Here is a 21,782-nt window from a genome sequence, read left to right as displayed (position 1 = left end):
TCAAGTTTTTATCTGGGAAGTTAAATTTGAAGAAGAGTATTCAATTCAATTCAATTCATGTAAAACACCATATTACAATGCAAAAAAAAAAAAAATCACCTTTAACAGTTGAGGATTTAAGTTTTTTTTTTAAAATTAATTTAGTCTATTTTAAACCACTATTTCAGATAGAAACACACCTCCACACCTCCACCTGCACGATCTAGCTGCCTACTACGATCGGAGCGCAGAACAGCCTCAGAGAGTCCTTTGAAAAAGCGGTGAGAGACAAGTGAGAGGGAGGGAGGATAGAGAGGGTGGGCGTGTGTGCATGTGTTTGCTGTGCGAGAGAAAGAGAGAGAGAGGGAGGCGCTGCATTACCCCGGCATACAGCAGCAGCAGCAGGCTGGGCTTAGGGATCTATTGTTCCCTCTTTTATTACTGACAGACCTTGTCTCTCTCATTAAGAAGCCAAGAGAGAAAGAGAAACAGAGAGGAAGAGGAGAGTGAGAGAAGACCTCAGCCCCGTTCGCCCGGGATTACTTCTTCTTGGATGCACTGGTGTGGACAAAGCAGAAGCAGAAAACACACTTTAGTCCAGCTCTCTACCTCGTGGCCAGACTTGTTTTTTTCCTCCTGACTGCATTGGGAACTACAGTACTTGCCGTGTGGTGGCCATGGGGCTGGCCAGCAGAGCTGCGGGGACACTGGGGGTCTCAGGTGGGGCACCGCTCCTCTCTCTCTGGAGGTTAGCGCTGCTCTTTCTTTCCATCTGGGAGCTGGATGCACAAACCGCAGTGGAAAATAAACCCCTGTACATCTGGCAAACAGGTATGGTCCACCTTCTATACTCTTTCACCACCTCCCACCTAGGGTTCAGGGGAGGAGGCGTCCTGGAGATGCTGAGTTGCTGGATGAATGTCCCATTCACTACTACTGGCACTTTTGATTAAATATTAATATGCAAATGTTTGTGTACATTACTGGATGCAATAAAGCTGGTGAACTTGCACCAAGTGTTCTTTATGTGGTTTTTGCTAGAATTATTTGCATCTATAGTATTGTTCACTTTTTATGATTTCATCAAATAATCCTGTAAATGAAGAGAAACTGATGATTTAAAGGAAAAGTTTCTTTCCTGAGTATGTTTTCCTGCAGACATGCATGTGGCAGAGGTTGATGCATTGGAGCCATCTTGCTATAGTGTAGTGGGGTAGCATATTTACTGCAGTCCCTGAGGTGAATGTCGCTTTAGCCCCCAACTGGGGGTTAGAGCAGCGGGCTGTGCTGGCTATCTTTATTCTGTGCTTCCTCCGTTCTGGGCTGAAGCGTCCAGGACTCGGCTGCCCTGTACTGCTGATGTACTCATTTATCACAGTTTGACTTGTGTGCAATTGATGAGAAATGGTGGCTTTTTTTTGAACAAGGGAAATGCTAGTACGCTGCACAAGAGACGGTGAAACGATCCATGTTCATTAATGATGATGCAGGTGTTTGATTTGTGAAAGAGCAACCCAGAAGTGAATGCTGGTGAGTTAAACCAGAGTGTTGCAAGTACAGTAGCTTTACAGTGTAGGCAGCTGTGCAGTACATTACAAGGCTCCCTGTTATTGCTGTTTTGGGTGGTGCCTCCCACTGATCGAGAGCTCATTCACTGTGAGAGAGCAGCACATGGTCAGAAGAACACAATACTGAAGCATGGTCCAACGAGCAGCGTGAAGGAGTGGGAGAAGGAGGGGAGGAGGGTGGAGATGGAGTGATGGGAGCAGGAGTAGGGGGATGGATCTCCCTCATCCCATCAGGACAAGAGTGCCCTTTGAATGCAGCTGGAGATCAATGTTCTGTTTCACTACTGTCTAATCTCTCTCTGTTTCTATGGATCAATGTACTGGTTTCATTGGGACCCTGTAGCCCTTCCAACCAGTAGGGGCTGATCAATGGGTCGTGGCAGTGCAGCTGAGCCTGTATGGGACCATTGCTGGCTTTGGATGGAATCTTAAATGTAATATATATTTGTTAATAGTCTGCGTTTGTAATATCTCAAATGTACAGTCCATGTGAAATTAAAATTAATTTTTGCTAAGAAATCAACATCTACTGTATATCCTTGGTGTTTGTTTTGAATTGTGCACTTAATTGGTCAAAGTTGTAATTACTGGAAAGAATAAAATAAAATTTCATTAATTTCTCTTGCAGTGCTAGCACCCCCAAAATCGTGGAAGCCACCGTTGGTGCTGTTGCCAAAGGTGCTGTGATTTGATGAAATATTGGTGTGGGTCAGCACTAATAATAGTATGTTATCACTTTAATTCCAACAAGCTAACAGTTTTTAGCTTAATTTCAGCTCAGTTGAAAGGGCCCAACGTTGTTACCCATTGCCTTGCCCCATCTGTGATGTCAGTACTCCATATGGTATACTGTGTCTGGAGTCACAAGACTACTGTTGAATTTTGCTAGTCTGGTCATTTGCCATCAACAAAGCTGGACCCATGCAAGGAATACATCGTCAGCTAGAGTGTTCAGGAACTGCCAATGACTCAGCAGATGTTGAAATAACATTCCCAAAAGAAATGTCTAGTGCAAATGAGTCCTAACATTAGCAACTGTACTGGCTTCAATTTTCTGAGTGCAATACAGACCTGAAGGTTGAAAGATGTAAAGGGATAGACAGTTTAAATTGCTAATAGTTGTAAGGTAACACTATGTGGACTTCACAGAGACTTGAGGCTTAGATACTGTCAGCACAAATAAAAAACTTCGTATATGATTTATATGATTTTGTACATATAAATATGTTAGATTTCTTTACACAAAAAGGGAGAAGAATTCAACTTTCAACTTTAAACCTACAGAATCAATGTAATTACATACATACAAATACAAACACCACATATGCACACACAGACATATATACATCTATATATATCTATCTATCTATACATATAGATGTATACATGTATACTTCTGGTCAAAAGTTGTGGAAAACCCTAATTTTTCCAGATTTTATTGATATTTAAACAGCCGCTCTAATGAATAACCGTAATTTGCAAAAAGGAAGGCGGTAAACTGCTGAGGGTAAAGAAAAAAAAAGTTTACATTACCACCAAAACTGAAAAATAAATTTCATAGAAAACAGTGCTTTTATCAGGGATTAAGAAACAGGTCAACTTCTGGCTTTCCTGCAGCAATTAAAGGAAGCCTCAGAAGGTAATGCAAGCTATTTTTACAGGCACCCCAACTTTAGTTGACTACTTAGAAACCCTCTGTCAGTACAAAGGCAGTGTTGAAACAGACTGTGTTACTACACCCTCTGATGCATTATTAGGAAAATACTGCACTGTAGGAAGTAGTACTGTAAATTGCTATCAGAATTGTGAGATACAGGCAAGTAACACAGGAAGACAGGCTGGTTGGTCAGGCGTTCATCCTACAGTAAGATAACTAAAACAGTAGAAGAAAGAACTAGAAAGCGGCTTCACATGATGGAAAACCACAGTCTCCAGACTTAAACCCTATGGAGCTACTTTGGGGTGAACTGGACAGAAGGTAAAAGCAAAGCAACCTGCAACGGTATTGGGAAGAACTTTCATTTCCATTGTAGAAAGAACATCACGAGTGTGTCCGTGGATGACGCAGAAATCAAGGTTACATTCAGATCAATGAGAATATTCAATGATTCTTTGTTTTAAAAATCCCCTACTGTTTATTTTTTATATACTTTAATTTCAGAAACACTGAGACATTGAATCATGTAAATTAAAATAAAAAAACAGCTGGGAAAATGTAGATGTTCTAAAACTTTTGAACGGTAGTGTATATTTGTTTTAAACTGATTGCAAGATAACTCAAACTACACTGTAGGCTGGTATCAGTTTAGTATTGATCTTTCATTATATATCGGATATCGGCCACTTTAATATGAAGGAAGTGCAGTTGATAAAACTAGTCTCTGAATCCTTGCATGGCATTGTATTTTCTTTACACATTTTATGTTTCTGTTTAATTGTTTTTTATTTCAAACAAGAAAACAAATTAAATTTCTATGGAAGCAAAACTTAAAAGAGGAGGGAAACCAAGAGTGTGTTAGATCTGGAGGTATGCAGTGCCAAAACCTAAATTTATTATAAATATTTTGGCTCTGCATATTAAGAAACTCGATCCTAAAACTTCAAAAACAAATAGGTCAGAGTCTCTTTACATTCTTTTTTGTTGCACCTTCAATGATGATTCATTTTCTTCTTTTCACATTTATTTTTGCCGACCAGCTTCATTATTCACACCCTGTGCAAAGGAATAGAAATCCAATGGTATTATGTGCTGTACCTCCCACCATGTTAAGGCAGGGGAGGAGATTAAGGATAGAGACACCCGAGCAGATTGGCCAAACAAAGTTAACCTAGATACGGTATAGACATGTTGATGTGTGTGTGTACTCTCGGCTTAAGTGCATCGTCACTTGGTTTCCTGATGCTAGTTTGGCTCGTTAGTGTTAGTTGGTGTCTCCAGTCCAGCTGACTGTGGGAGGAAACCCTGGAGAGCAACATGCAGGAACAGGAATAAAAATCCCCAGCCTTCTGTCTGTGGCTTCTGTGCTCCAAACACTGAGGCAACATAAGCAAGTCCTCTGCCAAAAGACATTACACACAGTGTCAGATTACACAATGCCACAAAATTCCAGTGTAGGGGAGTAATGTGACATCATCACACATCAGTTTTGTTTCGTTTGACATTTTAGGCTTGGTTACACATCAGTCTTGGTAGAAGATTGATTAAATAAATTAAATACTAATATTACCACAATGCATTTAGTGAACTTGTACTATTTCCCTTGTCACTTATGCACAAATTGCTGCAAACAGTGGTCTCCTCAGAACCCATCCTCCCATTTTACTCCTGTGGCCAGTTCCAGCCATCCATCTGTACAAGATGTGTGGATAGAGCCAATTTGGCACTATAAAAATATAGATGACACTAACCTAAATCTACTTTTCCAAGACCTCTTCATCTTTGCTCCTGCCGCTCCCTCCGAGATAAAAGGTGCTGAGGTGCACAAAAAGCTTCCTGCATTGTGGTGTTGAGCGTGTGGGGAAAGACTGGAGCTCTGATAGGAAGCTTTGATTTGGTGAGATAGGTGGGATCTCACCAAAAAGGTCACATCAGAGACAAGAACAGAACAAGCAAAAATGGTTAATCGTCCTTCAACTCAACATTGGTGCCACAGTCCCATTAGTGGCTCTTCATGCTTACAACATCCCTAAAGCAGTTGTTGGTGCTGTGTATTTCCAGTTTGCCCTCAATGGTCTTTTCAAAGCAACCTTTTGACAAACACCAAGACTGCAAGGGTAGCTGGAAATTTCCTGGTCTGGTGCAGGACAACAGTGGTTTAGAGCTCAACAAACTTGAGCAGTGACTGATGGTAATTAGCAGGGCAGCTCCCCTGTCCAGACCCAGTTAGCTTCAGAAAGAGCCCATGAATGGTGGCCTTTTAGGGCCGCACAAACCACACACACAGAAAACAACACAGTGTCTCTGCATTGTCCTCATGCAGCGTACGACTCAGTTCAGGCCTTCAACCGCAGATGCTCATGTCCATGTGGTGCACAAAAGAAAAAGGAGGCTTCACTTCAAGTCACATGGTTTGCTCTTTGTTCTTCCTCCAATGTCCCAATAGAATGACCCCCCCTCCCCACCCCAGCCCTTGGGCATACGCTGCCACTGTCACTCTCTCCCTTTCTCACCCTCTCCCTCTCTCAAGGTGACCTTTAACCTCAGAGCTGAGAGGGGTCTCATGAGGGTATCAACGGTGAAAGGGAGGTGGGGGGTGGAGGGTGAAATACAGCAGCTTCTGCAGATCAAGTGTCAAGTGCTTAATTCAACCATTTACACCAGTGAATTTAATAAGCTGCGGGTGAGCTGGAGGTCGACTGATGTTGGTTTATGAAGGTGATACAGTGATACCAATACTCATATTTTTAAATCTAAAAGTGCCAGTAATATGTTTATTTAGAGCTGCACTGATCAATATATTCTGAACGATGGAAGTATGGTTCATACGTATACAGTATCAATGCATATTTGAGTGTCTGTTTTACCCAGAAAAATCTATCAATTTCATCTCCGCTAGGTCCAGGATGTGTTTAACCCAGGTTAGCATCTAGACTGAAAAGAAGGGAAACTCCTAGCTTACATCAAATGAAAATCTTATCTTTCAATGTATTTCTCTGAGGTGAAAAGGAGCTAAGTAACTTTTCTGTACTTTAGTATAATCTTGAGGTTCTGACTTTACTTGAGTATTTCCATTTTGGGAGAATATCGAGTTTTACTCCACCACATTTTATAAGGAAATAGTGTACTTTTTCCCTACTATGTTTACAGTTGCATGTAGAAGGTACTTGGTTGAATTAGATATTACAGTCAACATGAGAATACTGTAGCTATTGTTGGTTAAATATGTTATATATTGACATTTCAAGGGAGACTGTCTTTACCAGAAAACTGATAGCATTCCTTGATTTTTTCAAAAGCATTAAAGGGGCAACTCTTATTCGCCAAGTTTTACCGCAGCACAATACTTAATAGCTGCAGTACCTCTTTAAAAAAGACAAGTGTTTACATTTTCTTAATCTTGTGGTTAGGCAAATGATGACTCTCTTTCTCAGAGGCAAAGGCTGGATGGCTCGACATACATACCACGGTTGACATCCAATCTCCTACTACTAACCTACATTGGTTTATTTGGTTTCAGCTGGTTTCAGTTTTTCGTTCAGTGTAGTGATACTTTCATTTAAGCTAAGGGTTTGAATATTTCTTCCAACACAACTTATTCAGTGCAGCTTGCAGCATTTCAAAATAGATGTGCTTAAAGTGGGGTTGTCATTTTGGGCATTTACCTCACTCTGAGGTAAAACCCCTAACTCCCGGATGTATCAGTGACTAGTTTACCACTGTAGATAATGTTGAACAACTTATAAAAATGATGAAGGTGCATTTTTCACTTTTGACAGAGATAAATTTACAGTTTTTCTCTGCTCTCTGTCTTTATGCTAAGATAGCCTAAACCTACCTGTACCTATCTTTGTACATGTCTCAAAGAGATAAAACTGATAGCCTGTCAATCCTCTCATCTAACTTTGACAACAAGCAAGCCTGTTTTCCGAAATGTCCAACTGTATTGATGGAACGCTCATGTGTATAGCAGCGTCTGCAGCTTTGAGGGATGAAAACCTCTACTCCTTTTTTGTGCACTGCTGATGTCAAGCGCCGATTTCAGAGGAAGCATATGGATGTTCACAAGTAATTAAAAGGCATTTGCTGTTTTGAACAGACACCAGAGTGTTAGATGGGCCTGTGCAGACAGAGTTGGAGGAGAGCTATCAAGGCATCATGGAGGCAGGTGAAATTATTTTGGTTTTCGGTGGGATTTATCAAGTGCCAAATTGCAGTCATTATTCTGTGTTGGTTTAAAGAAGCTATATCCAGCTGTTCAATTCTGCCTGGTGCACTGCCCCAGGTGGTGTGTATGTGTGTATAAACACTCTAACACAGGTGCACACCACCACTCCACTGTGTCTTTGTCTCTTTCTCTCAGCCATCTGCTGTCTCTAATCGGCCCTGTAATCCCCATTAACATTAACACACTCTTATTTCTCCTTTCTCTGACTTGACAAGTAAAAAAGAATTTATAATAAAGTAGTTTAGAATTTGAACACCCTCACAAAAGCAGAGTGACATTGCAATTCGTCCCGCATCCACCTACTTGTGATTTTATTCTGTTTCTTTATTTTTTCAGTCATATACAGCTATAGCAACACCCATTGCATTTACACACGCACACACAGACGCAAGGATGGGCATTGTGTGTGTGGCATACCTCATTACTTCCACTGAGAGCGCTGACAGTGGGGGAGGAGTGTGGCTGTCAGTATGCCACCAACAGGCAGTGGACACAGAGAGGCTAAGTAATTACATGGGAGTGCAGTTTGTTCGATCCGGGTGCAACTTCACAACATAGCTGCCACCTTGTCTGTTAACTGACAATAGGCCAGTGCAGACAAAATACACACCCAGGTTTGACTGATAAATGGCTTAACAGATGTACAGGGCTGACACCGACCAGTTATAAACCAGAGCACCAGTCTAAAGAGTGGCTGGTGGCTGCTAGAGGCTGCAGCGTTCCTCACATCCACAATATGAAAGTGTTAGAGAGGACCAACATCTCATAGCTAAATCATGGGTATTCTTAGAGCTTTTCCATTTGTGGAGTTATTAAAATGAGGACATTGCTAGAGGTTACTATTATCAGAAGAATTCATCAGGAAGCATGAATTTGCTCAGCAAATTTCACAAAAATCTGACGATAAATTGTTGACATTTCTTGTACGCCATATTGCTAGAACAAACGGAAGAGTCAGATTCGTCAAAAAGATCAGGATTCATGGTCTGGTAAACATGAATATCCACAGCAAATTTAATGAGAATTTGGCCGATAGTTTTTGAGATACGTTGCCATGGATTGTAGTGGGCACCGGTAAATTTTTGCCTGATTTTGGTGCTATAGGAAATGTCAGGGGATTCATCGAAATCTTTATGGCTCATCCTCAAGTGATCATGAATAGAAACATACACAACAAATTTCATGTTAATCTGGCCAATAGTTGTGGTGACATCTTGCTTTGAACCCGAGTATTGGATGGCCAGACCGACCAACTTCAGTACCCTTTGACCCTGCTGACAGCAGAGAACAAAGTAGTTTTTGGTTGCATGAGGCATCTTAAGATTTTCTTTTATAATGCAGTTAGGGACTTATTGGAAACCACATGCATTCTCCTTGAGAAACACAAAGTACTGCTCCATTGCTGATAGGAAAATTTTGCAGGTATTTGATCAATAATATTGGGAAAAAAAATTTCTATACTGGTTGTGGCACCAGATGAAAAGTCAGGGGATCACTGGAGTGATTACAGTATGAATGTCTATTCCAAATTATTTGGTAATCCATCAAGTACTTGTCAAGACATGGGGCCAGATGAAAAGGCAGAGGAACACCAAAGTGATTGGAGGTCCTCCTTTTATGACCTTGTGACAATGAATGTCTGTTATATTCTATGGCAATCCATCCAATAAATCTCAAGTCTCAAAACCAAAAATGTCAACCTCACGGTGGTAGAGGAAAAATCACGCAATTACCAAAGTCATTAGGATTTATCCTCTTGGAAGCATAAATTTCCTGTCCAAATTGTTATGGTAAACCATTTTATAAATGTTTTGAACTGACCACCATCCTTAGAGCCACAGAGCTAGTGCGGCAAATAAAACCATAGGTCAAGAAAGGAATGAAGGATATGACTGATATGATAAACATATCAGTCATGGCTGATTTTGTTGTTTTTTTTGGAAAGAAAGATGACAGCAATATACTTATAGGACACATATACACTGTATGATAAACATGCCAAGGATCTGAAACATTCAACATGCTGTAGCTGTGCCAGCCCTGCTCATTCTAGTCAACAATTAATGAGATGTGCTTGGAGTGGACTGAGCACAGGATTAAACTCAAAGTACAAGTAATGTCTTCTGTTGGTCCAGTTTGGCCTCATATTTCCTTAATTATCAGTCTCTATAATCACTGTAAATAGTCTTCAGGGTCTTTCCAAATCTATCATGTGTCACTCGTCAAACCCCATTATCACAGTGTCTTCACTATAAAATGACTGCTCACTAACTAACAGACCTAATTATAAAAAGACAGTGAGATAAGAATGGAGGCCTGTGGAGCAAGTGCTGATAGCCAAAAGGAAGGGCTTTTGAATACCAAGCAACTGTTTGTGTGGGGGTGCAGCCTGTAGTCCAGAACAATACCAGTCCAACTGACCACATTACAGTGATTAGTAATGTCTTCCTGATTCGAGATAAACCCTTGTTTCACCTCTGGATAACTCATTCTCCCTGTGTGGCTTGATTAGCCTTGGGAAACGTGCTGAAGGATTGGCCTAAGCAGTATTAAGAGCTTTTCATCAACCCTGCTTCTTCCTCTCTATGCCAGCCTCTATTAGCGCTCTCTGCCAACTTACCCTCAACTGACACATGATCTAAAAACCCAGCTCCCAGTTCTTACCTTTAGATAGCAAACACAGATGAGAATCACAGGTATCTAATAACCTTACATTGGTTACATCCTTTTTAAACCAAACCCCAATAGTAATTACAACATTAACGCTCAACCCAAAGCCTAAAATTGTGTTCACACCAGGGCTGTACTCAGCACTGGTAACACTGAGGTCATTACCTCTGTAATTTTCCAGTAATTTAAAGGTTTTAGCAACTTGGAGGGAGGTCACTGCAGGCAAATCCAATTTGTTTCTCAAATCAGATCTTTAGGACAGACTGTCCGCACTGTTATTTCAAGTGATCAGATTGGATTTGTGTGTTTGGACAATTTATTTTGGCATCCATGCACGGACTGTTGTTCTTGTTGTCCTCCATAGCGCTAAAAACTATATTTTCTCATAGCGCTCTGCTAGTAGGTAGCAGCGTGGATTCTGTTCACTCTGTCACTCTGGATTTGACATCCTCATGTTATGTCACATTGCGATTGAAACAAAAAAAAATCTGAAATCTGATTTGTGCGGTCAGAACATCTGGACTCAGACGAAGCTGTAGAAATTTGATTGGAATCGCATTTCAGACCACCTCTGCATGTGGTTTTTTGGTGTCAAGACTTTCCTAAATCAATCCGGATACAATCTGGGTATGCCAAAAAATTGATTTGGGCTGGCAGTCTGAACAATGCCTTAGAAATGGGGATTATGCTACAGGCTGTGTCCAGCATATTTACTCTTGGTATACATTATTTAATTACTGTTGGGTCAACAAACATAAATAAACAAACTAGGTCTGGATATCAATATCCGTGCCTATACAATACTTACTTATACTGTACTTATACTGTACTGTATATAATATACTACAAAATAGAGTGGGGATAGTTTGCATTGGAGGACACTGACTCTTGACCTCGGTATTAAAATCCTGGCTATAAAGGCATAATTTAGAGGTGAGCCGACTGGATACAAAGTCAAGTCAAGTGATCAGTGATCAGTGACCAGTACATGTGCTGTTGGCTAGAGCCACAGACTTATGTACAGTTGGTAAATTGACTGTTTGGAGTGAATAAACACAGTTTCTAAAAACACTCAGCAGCCAAATCTTCCCAATTGTAGAACAGAAAAAAAAATTATATTCAGAACAGGCCTTAAGTCAAATCCAAACTCAAACTTTATCATTCTTATAGGTTAAAATAATGTGCATAAGCTTAATTTCATGTATTTAAACTACTATAGTAAAGCAGTTTTACAAAGATTATAATTGACTATTCAGGTGTAAATTTAAATGGCTGCAGATCCATTAAGATCATGAACCCACGACCGGGAAGTTCTTATACCTCAACAAAAAAAGTTGTTTGTTATTGCCTTCCAGATAACAAAAATAAATATTACAAGAACCATTTATATGTGTTTTCTGATCTGCCACCTCTATGGCTGAAGTTTGATTAAGTTTGGTTAAGTTTTTGTTGTTACACCCAAAAAACTGAGAGTGGGAGAAGATGTATATGTCAATTTTCTCAGTTGGGGATTTTACTTTTAAATTTCCGTTTTTTGCATCTTGTGTGCAGAGAAGTGTCTAACACCATAATTACATTTGGGTTAATAGAGGAAAGCGTCTGGTAATTCGGCTCAGCCACATGCAGTAGCGGGCCATCAGACTTAGACAAGTTAGTGTTACTCGGAATAGCATCTCCACACGATGAGGCTGTGCTGTCAGAACCTCAGTGACACACACACACACACACATAGTGATACGGTGGATAGTACTATTTTAGTTCTTTGTGATGTGTTATAAATAGCCAAGGAGCCGACACAAGGGGAGATTCACCTCTGGCAGTCAAAATTGTGCAGTTACACAAACAATAGTGAGCACATACATGCACAGAAAGAGTCTGAGAGAGAGAAGTAAAACAAAGTTATAATGATTTTGAATCCCACAGTAATCAAAAAAAGAGAGCATTTCCATAAAGATGATGTTTAAAATGCATTCATTTAGTAGGAACATATGTTTTGTCCTGCCAACGACTAAGATACTGTGGGAGCAAATATGTTTCTAATATTTTGTTAATTCCTAAGGACATGCATAAAATATCTTACTATGCCAATAAAGACTTTCCCTGGTCATGTTAGTTTTCATTTGTCAGTATGTCCAATGCTTCAGACCACAGTATCTTAAAAACTTGCATCAAAATTTGATATGGACATGCATGGTCAACATGACATTTATTGAGCTCATCGATCTTCCCCATGATTATCCATGATTTTGATGAACCCCTGAACTTGAGAGATGCAGTACCTTTGGTTGGTAAGTTCACCTTAACAAAGACTTCCGTTTCCATAACAAGGTATCTCAAAAAAACAACAACTGGATTCTATTAAATTTTCTTTGGATATCTTTGATCCCCCATTAGACAAAAGTTCCACTGCAGTACTCAAGAAATATTGGAATTAATATTCACATTACAACTAATTTCTTTGAGAAATTGTGAACGAGTGAACACTAGAAATATCCAAATCAGATGTGCAGATTGGCATGAAGTTTCCTGACCATTTTCATGCTTCCCGGACGATGCAACGTTCTGCCTTGGTCACTTCATGAACTTTCCTCTTTCAATGCTAACTGTACATTTTTTGTACTGTACATTCGGTACATTCTCCAATAAGAGCAAAACTTTTAGGACAATGAATTACTCATACTGTCCAGTACTTTGGTGTCAGTGTATTACTGATTACTATCCAACATTTTGGTAATGTGGTGTGTCATGAATCCTCTATTTCAGCCCCCAAAACAGCGTCTTGTTTTGAATTGAATTAAATTAAACTTAATTCAACTGACAACGAGAATGAGAGAGACCGATGGAAAGATATAGTATGAAATATTTATTCTCAATAACAGAAAACACTGTAGAAACTCCCTTAAATAGCAGCATTTTAGCTGCAGTCATCATTGTATTATTCATCAGGTCTTCGTGGCAGCAGATCCCTGGTAGACACAAACACAGTTACACCAGTCATCCTCGGCCTAATGAGGCCCTTAGGAGGCCACTGAAGTCAAAACACAAGCAGAGCCCAGCAAGTGAGCTGTCTGTTTCATGGTTGAAAGAGACACATTCACCCTTTAAACAAATGATCCTCCAGTAGTAAAACTAAAAGGAAGCAGTGCACACTCCCTTGTAAATGACAGGTTAAATTCAAGTTCCAATTTATCATATAATCATAAAATATTATCTGGCACTGTGTCAGAGCAGTGCCATTCCATATCTGGCTTAACCTCACTATTCACTGATAGCCCATCAAATCACTTAATTGAGACGAGGGAGTGTAGATAGATAGTAGATAAGTAGATAGATTGACTGATTATCATACTTGCACACACACACACACACACACACACACACACACACACACACACACACACACACACACACACACACACACACACACACACACACACACACACACACACACATACATAAATGTCACTGAGTCAAATCAGAGATAGGTGAGCAAGGCAAAACAATAAATAAATAAATAAAGGACTGCTGGTCATAGAACTAGCACCTGGGGGGGGCACGAGGCCAAACAAGCACCAATAGGCCTAGGCATGGCCCACACACCTCACAACCATTCACAGCATAACAGAATAAAAGCAACTGGATGACGCTGCACATACCCCCACCAACGAGCACACAACCCTCCAAGGACCATCTGTCGGCAGTAGTGAGCCCACAAAGGACAAAAGATAAAAGACAGGGAGGAAGACATGACCCAGCAGACAGGGACACAAATGGCACAGGCTCTAGGTATAACTGGGCACGGCTTAATTAACTAATAACATATTCACATTTTTTTCTTTCATGCCCATCCTTCCCAAAGGCTCAGTTGTTCCCATCTTTTTATGAATTTCAGAATTTGCCATTTGTGTTGTGCTGGCAATGGTTCCATCCTCCGGTTAGATTTAAGTAAGATAGTGAAATTGACATATTAACCTGCGTAGATATTTGATGTTTTATTACAAAAATTTCACAAACAAGATTACAATACTACTGATTTCTGATTTGTTATTTCTTAAGTCTCCTAAATAGACAGTTTCTAAGTTGTATATTTTTCATTGAAATTCACAATCTACTTTTTAACTTGATTCCAAAATAAGGCTACAACTGGACAGTACCAACACAAATGCAAGACTGATTCTTCATCATTGTTACAAAATCTACACAATATGGTTTGTTCAAGACCCCAGATATGCAGCATCTTATGGGGGGTTAAGGATTTATATATTATCTGTATTTGTCATTGGGGAACATCTAAGGTTGAATTATAGATAATACTCAATACATCTTTCCATGGAATTATTATGTTAATGAATTATTATGAGTCTTAACACTTATTCTCGTTATTTATGTGATTTATAACAATTTTATCAATAATAATATTATATTTATACATTTTTTTTATTGACTTTGTTTCTGTTCATCCATGATAGATCTTTACCAGATGGGTGACATATTAGTTGTTGTGTTGGTTTTCGGCTGTGTTATTTTTACAACAGTTTGATATCAATGCAATATTTATATTGTATCCTAGTGATGTGCATACTTGAACACACTGGAGATATTTTTTGTAAAGATATAACGTTTGCTATTATTATGTGTTGAGTCATTTCTAAATAAAATATTTTTATTTATTTATAATTACTTTTTAAAAATTAGGGATGACCATCTATCAAAAGATTACTATTAAGCCATATTATTTGTAGTAAAATATTGTTTTGTTTGCTTGGGAGGTTATACTGGTACCGCAACAACTTTGTGATGGTGTCTTCCTTAAATACCAACATTCTGGGAAATAAGTAATTTTGTAATCGGTTATGGTGTGTAACATTTAATTGCATATAATGGAAGAGCCCTTTTTCATATACCGAGTGGGAGCTTTTGAGTAATCTTGCTGAGAAACAGTGTTGATTACTGTATAATTTTGGTATGATAGATGCCTTTAGAGAATAATTTTCATTAGATTTAATTCATCATGATCTTGGTTAAATCTTTATTCAGTTTTGCACTTGGCCTGACACTAACTCCAATCGGGACATACACTTCAACTGACACTTCTGGCTCAATTTATAAGTTTCACTTCACTCATTTAAGTGCATGCATTTCAACACCTTTCAGCACTTTCCAATAAACAATGGTAGGATTTAGTATGCGAAAACTCTGGACTAGTTTTGTCCATTGAACAAAATTGAATGTCCCTACACTTGAAAAACACTGTGCCATTGCCAGAAATATAACATTTAAACACTTAAGACCAAAGTAGGCTTCATCCACATCTGCATCAGAGGATGTGGATTATCGGTTTTAATGCAACCTGGCTGTCAGGAATGGATTAGCTTCACATTACTCCTCCATATTGCTCTGGCAAGTTGAATGCTAATGCTTGAATTAATTCGACTCTGCTGTCTGAATTATCAGTACAATCAAAGAGTAGCTGGCTTGACTCATTGCCTGAAAAAACAACAAAAAAAAACAAAAAAACTGAGTCCCCAGAGGCACTGGGATAAGACACAAATCAGCAAGTTTATGTTGCCATGCTGCTACAGTTAGGCAGAAGTTACAAGCTGAGTATTGTAGAAGGTTTCTAAATACATTAAGCAGCTTCAATCATTTCACTTGTTGAAATGAATCGGTTTTAGATTAATTCAGCAACTAAGGCTCAGTGTTTATAAATTTACTAGAACTTGGATTAAGTAAGGGTCATGGGTAAATCGATGGACATACCGAACCAAAGAAAAACTTAATTTCACTGAAGCAAAAGGAAAATATTTATCACTGTAACACAACCCTATAGTATTGTTATATTCAGGACACATCTGTGTTTCAGTGCTGAGCAACATTGAGATTTCTCCTGAATGTAAGCCACACATATGTTCTTACGGGATAGCTCCCTAAAGCGCAGGGGTTGTGCTGGGCTAGTTTGATATCACCCTTCAGTTAGCCTACTGAAGGCACTATTTTTCGTATTCATACATTTCATCACATTGAGATGTCAAAGATATACTATAGACACCAGAGAGAGGTGTCTCTTGCAAAAGAGATAATGTATCTCAAGAGACTTCCTGGTAATTAAATGTTAAATTAGGAAAAAAAAAAAAAAACTTGGATTAGTCAAGGGGGGCTTATGATGGCAGGTTATTCGCCACACCTTCAGGTGTGTCCATATGGGATAGGTATAAATGCTTATGCCTTTGTATGTGTTTACTGTAGCCGTAGCCATGACAACCTAGCCAGTGAAAAGACTTAAGCCTTAACACTATGGAAAATGACACAGAACGCTGAATCTTCCTTCCACATGTGTGCAAAAACATGTTTTCTTCAATTAGGTCAGACTGCCAGAAATCTTCAGTATGACTTCATCAAAATGCAGCAGCAATTACATTTCCAAACCAGGAGAAGGTGTTATTTAAGCTTAGTATTCACTCATGAAAACATAATTTATAGTTTTTGTGTTATACATTTAAAAAACTAGTAGCACTTAAACAGCTCAAATAATCCTTGTATATAATTTTTCTTTAAATAAATATATCTAAATTGAAAAGAGTAACAGCCTGGTTTCACAGTTAAATGGAAGGACTGCATTTGGCAGATTGAGTGAGTGAGACCAGGCTCATCAAGTCTTACAACTGGGTCATATCGCATAATCTGACATGAAATAAGCACAGTGGTCAATCAAGAGGGGTCAGGGAGCTCTGCAGGGACCGTCAGTGTGCTGTGGGTCAGACAGCGCCTCTGGCTTTGATTTATAGACAGAAGTGTTTCCTGACTATGGTGATTTGATTACTGAGTCATCATGCTACAGCTACACATGTAAGAGACTAGCAATGACTTTGCAAACATGAGTTCCTTTCTTATAAAAACACTCCTGGGGGGGTTGTCATCAGAATGCACAAAGCATACGGTAATGTATGCAGAGTGAAAAAGGAAATTAAATTTTCATCTATAAAAGGGCACGAACGGGAGCAATATGGGCAGAATGAAAAGTAAGCCAAGTGTTGATATCAGGAGGAACAAAGCTGTGAGGAAAAAGTGCTTTGTTGTTTATTTCTCCTGTCACCTGTAGAGGTGAGATTAAACAGCCTGTAAATTGTTATCTCGTGTGCAAATGCTCATGTACTTCTATCAAATGAACACAGAATTCAGTGTATAATGACGATACAGACGGTTAGTAATTTATAGTAAAAGTGTCTTAACCTGGGAGACCCTAAAACTGCATTAATTTTTTTTTTTTTTGTGCCCACTTGGAGATAGTAGAATATAATACTGATATATTATCACAATATACAGTTCGTATGGCTAACACATTAGCATCAGTTGACTATTTACACATCCAGCAGACAGATCAACATTAGCATTAATTTGGAATTGTGTTTGTGTCCACCTGATGAATCCAGGTCCAATATTTACTCTACTTTGTATTTGGTCTTAACCAACACCTGAGAAAAATACCTGTCGCTTTAGTTGCTATGTGCTCCACTATGTTCACCAGCTAGTCGCTAGCCATGTCTCTCTGCTGTTTGATGCTGGACAGGTAGTTGCACAATTGGTTTATCAGAGCATTTCCCCTGAAAACAGCTCTCTGGTGCTGCTGGAAATGGAGTCGATGAGAGCAGTGGATTCGTCTCTACTTGCAACATCTTTCACATTACAAACAGCCATGCGATCAATTGCTAATACGGTAACTTGACTTTTGCAGCTTTAAGATTACTTGAGACTACTGAAATTGACAAAGAGCACACACAATGACTGTATTTTTTATCAGGATATAGAGATATTTTAGATCTTGACAGAAAAGAACAAGTGTGCTATGATTTGTTTCTCACCTATGTTTAAAAAACTTGCCTTCCTAATTTAATTTGCATCTGTGTGTAAACGGCACAGAAACAAAGGCAAACACTAAATGTGAATAAGATGGTAGATAGAAATATAAGAGCAACAAGGACTGTGAACTCTGCAGAGAGCTAGAGGAGAAGGTGAGATGTGGCTCCGCACTGAAACCTGATGACCTGGATTAACCCTTTGTTCATTCTTCATCTATTCATCTCCCGTGACATGATGTCAACGGTTCTAAAGCACATTTAGAATCTTAAGGAGAACAATGAGCAATTACTTGGCCAGGAGGGAAAGGATTATAATCATTAATTGATGATTTCTCCCTGGACTGTGAACTGCAACTGGTCCAGACTGGAACAGGCTCGTTCAACTCACTCCTATTAGTAGTGATGCCAATTCATAACAATTGACTATAAAAGTAGCCCTCCTGGCCCTTAGTGAGGTGTTGTTCCCATACAAGCCTCTAGAACAGCTTCGGTGCTTCGTGTCTTATATTCTCTAAGGGTGTGGAATTCCACTTGAGAGATGAACAGCAGGGAAAAGAGATTCCCTCATTTGGTGTTTTGATGATTGTGGTGGAATGCTGTGTAACACATTGCTCTGAAATCTTCCACGTTGAGTTGGGTTGAGTTACTTTGAAAGCCATAGCACATATGGTGTGTTGATATTGTTGGTTGTTAATTCATGTGTTTGTACACACTTTCTCCGTGATTCAAATTTGTTCATGACCTAGAACTTTCTGTCTGAGCCCTTGCTGAGAACAAGATTATTTCTTCTATTGTGGATGAGGTGCCACAGTTGCTACTACTGTACTTGTTCTTCTATGGCCATTCTTTACCTAAAGCTCCACTATAGGTGTTCAAATCTGCCAAGACTTGAACAAGCTCCTTTAAATCACGAAGGAAGATATGTAAGTGAAAAGGAGACAAACTTTGTGGAAAAAGAGGTTGGTTTCATTTGTGTAATTTTTCATCTGCAGGTCTCTTTCTACGGGGCCAGGAGTTCTGTGAATTAAAGGCACAGGTTGATTCATCATATTTAGGGCAGTCACTGAGCTATACTCCCTGGAGGAATGCTCATTCTAATCATATTCCTCTTTCTTCCCCACAATGCACCATTACCCACCAGACACCAGCTGCTCTCAGCCACCTCTGGCTCATCAGGTCCATGCAGTATGGCACTCACCAGCTGATAGCTCTCTGTAGACCTGTTGGCCTCATAACTGTGTTGATAGCAAGTATGAAACAACAATGACCTCTTTGGTTTGTTGGATTTCTGTTCTGCAATGGATTTCTACTGTTTCTACTGCTATATCATATGATTTAAGATGATAAACAGGAGGAATGATGATTGATAAAGGTCATTGTTGAACTAGTAAATAGTTCTTTGACAAAAAATCTCAACTCAGGGCCATATCAGCATACACTGACAAAAAGGGTTAATCTTCTTACAAGCATGCATTTCTGCTTGGCAAAATGCATGTCAGTCTGCTGTTTGAGTAATGAGATTACTTGTTACCTCATTATAAGCTTCCTAGAGCAAGCAAGTGCTTTAATTAATTTGTTTATTACATTTTGATATTTCCTGAGTACGAGAGAAAAAAATGGCTTTATTTTGATGTCAGAGGAAGGGTCAGGAGGTCACTGGTCAATACTGTTTTAGACATTTTGAATACCACTTGCTCCCCACTAATAGCCTAAAAGGCTACTGCTACGATGGTATACTTCAAGGCGTATAATGCTTGGCATTGTCCACGGAAAGGGTTCAGCCTCTAGGAAACATGAATGCGTTAAGCAAATTTCATGGGAATCTGCCTTCTACAGCTTGGTATTTCTTCTGCACAGGTGAAAAATCTGGTCTTATGGTGACATTATAACAGAGTAGGTCGGAAAATACTGTAGGATTAATCATCTGCAAAACAAAAAAATTCATGTCAATCTTGCCAGTAGTTGTTGAGATATCTTGCTGTCAGCCAAAAGGTGGAATGAACCAACCAACCGACCAATTAACAACAACATCCTCAGGCCTCTAGGATGCATAATGCTAATAAAATAGCCTTTTATATTAATGCTACAATGCCAAGATGCAAGATGTATTATGCTAATAATATTGTATGTATGTGTCTTTAAAAGAACAGTGTGTAGGATTTAGGGGACTCTATTAACCAAAATTGAATATCATATTCATAGTTATGTTTTTATTAGTGTTTATTCACCTGAAACTAAGAATCGTTGTGTTTTCGTTAGCATATAGTGAGCTCTTCATATCTACATAGGGAGCGGGTCCTCTTCCACGGAGCCCGGCATGGTGGACCACAATGTTTCTGCAGTAGCCCAGAACGGACAAACCAAACAACGGCTCTATCAAGGGCCTTCCACAATATTAGTTGCCTGAAGGCCAACGTGGAAAGATAGGGGGTGAGGGGAGGGGTAATCCACAATGAAGAAGTCAAAGAAACAATGTGTGCTGAATCTAGAAAAGACTAGATAATATGCACTTCTGCTCCTTATTTACTAACTTTTCTGTTCTGCTTTAGAGCTCTGATGAAAGGTTTACAGTGATTTGAATTAAACTGGCAGCCTGTTTGCAAATAGACCGCAATCCTTGCCAGGGTAGATATTTTTAGGATAGTTCTCATTTTATCCTGTTTAACCCATTTTTTCATGCCTACTGTTTCTTCTCAGTCTGTGTGTGGAGCTAATGCCAACCCTGGCTGTGGTGCTCAGGCTGACTGTGTTTGGCTCTCCTGATGACATGTCACAATACATTCTGGAGATGTGATGCTTGCTGCGGCTCAATGAATAAGGGCTGTAATGATATTATTAACACTAGCAGGTTGTACAGGTATTATAGGTATTCATAGGAATTTATAATATAAGGCTAAATCCCAGTGCCTCTACACTTTTCAAAATCAGAATCAGCCTTACTGGACAGGTATGTTTGTGCATACAAGGAATTTGACTCCAGTTTCTAGTGGCTCTCATTGTACTTACAGACAGTACACAGTACCAATAACAATGTCCAGGGAGATACACATGGACAGACAGCCAAAACAAGGGCCGCAAAGCTGAATTAATAAACATACTGTATGATGTACAAACCAGCAGGTGAAATTAATTTTTAAAAAGATGAATACATTTAGCAGCAACAAACAACAACAATATAAACAACAATACAATATGAAAAAGGGGTGCAGCTATAGAGGAGTGCAAGGAGTGCTGAAATTAATATCTAATAAGTAGTGTAATAAGGTGTTTTATACACACTAGGTTATGTACAGTAGGGCTGTAGTCAACCAAAGAAAATCCTGGTCAACTGAAATCGATCCCACTCTTCAACCAATCGATTGGCCACAGGGGAAAAAGAATCTGCACGTAATGTCTAGATTACCTAAATCGGCTACAGTTCACTAAGTGCACACTACCAGGTAGCTTTATTAGCCTATATCAATTATAAATAAACATAAAAACATAAACATAAAAAAAGCTTGTACTTGCAGAATATTAAATCATTTTAACCTAATTATTAGGTACTGAGATGATAACAACAGTCCCAGAGCCAACCAGCATGCACCTGCCCATATTTATATGATTTCCGAAAATAGAACTATATCAACTGGTGATCCCAGCACAAGAACTAAAGAGTATTATACTCTCAAAGCCTCAAGCGTTAAACTTCAAATTTGACGCAGCACCATAATGCAGAAAAGCTAGCTCACTGCTTTTAGATGATATGCCATTTTGGTTGGGGAGCTGTGATATGCAAACTGTTTACACTTGACTTTTTAATCATTTGTTTTAACAAAATGCAG

At 39.2% G+C, this 21,782-nt stretch overlaps 1 protein-coding gene across 1 annotated transcript in view; it reads left to right on the top strand.

Annotated features, from left to right (window-relative positions):
* Nucleotides 1-656: 656 nt before the first annotated feature.
* The window catches only part of thsd7aa (thrombospondin, type I, domain containing 7Aa), a 169,353-nt gene continuing 148,227 nt past the window's right edge, over nt 657-21,782 (top strand). Inside the window, exon 1 of the mRNA XM_040122069.1 lies at nt 657-810. Coding sequence (XP_039978003.1) covers nt 657-810 — 154 coding nt within the window. The remainder of the gene's footprint in view (nt 811-21,782) is intronic.

The sequence above is a fragment of the Xiphias gladius genome, chromosome 24 (genome assembly GCF_016859285.1).
Source record: "Xiphias gladius isolate SHS-SW01 ecotype Sanya breed wild chromosome 24, ASM1685928v1, whole genome shotgun sequence".
NCBI lineage: Eukaryota > Metazoa > Chordata > Actinopteri > Istiophoriformes > Xiphiidae > Xiphias > Xiphias gladius.
This window is presented reverse-complemented; position numbering and strand designations above follow the sequence as displayed.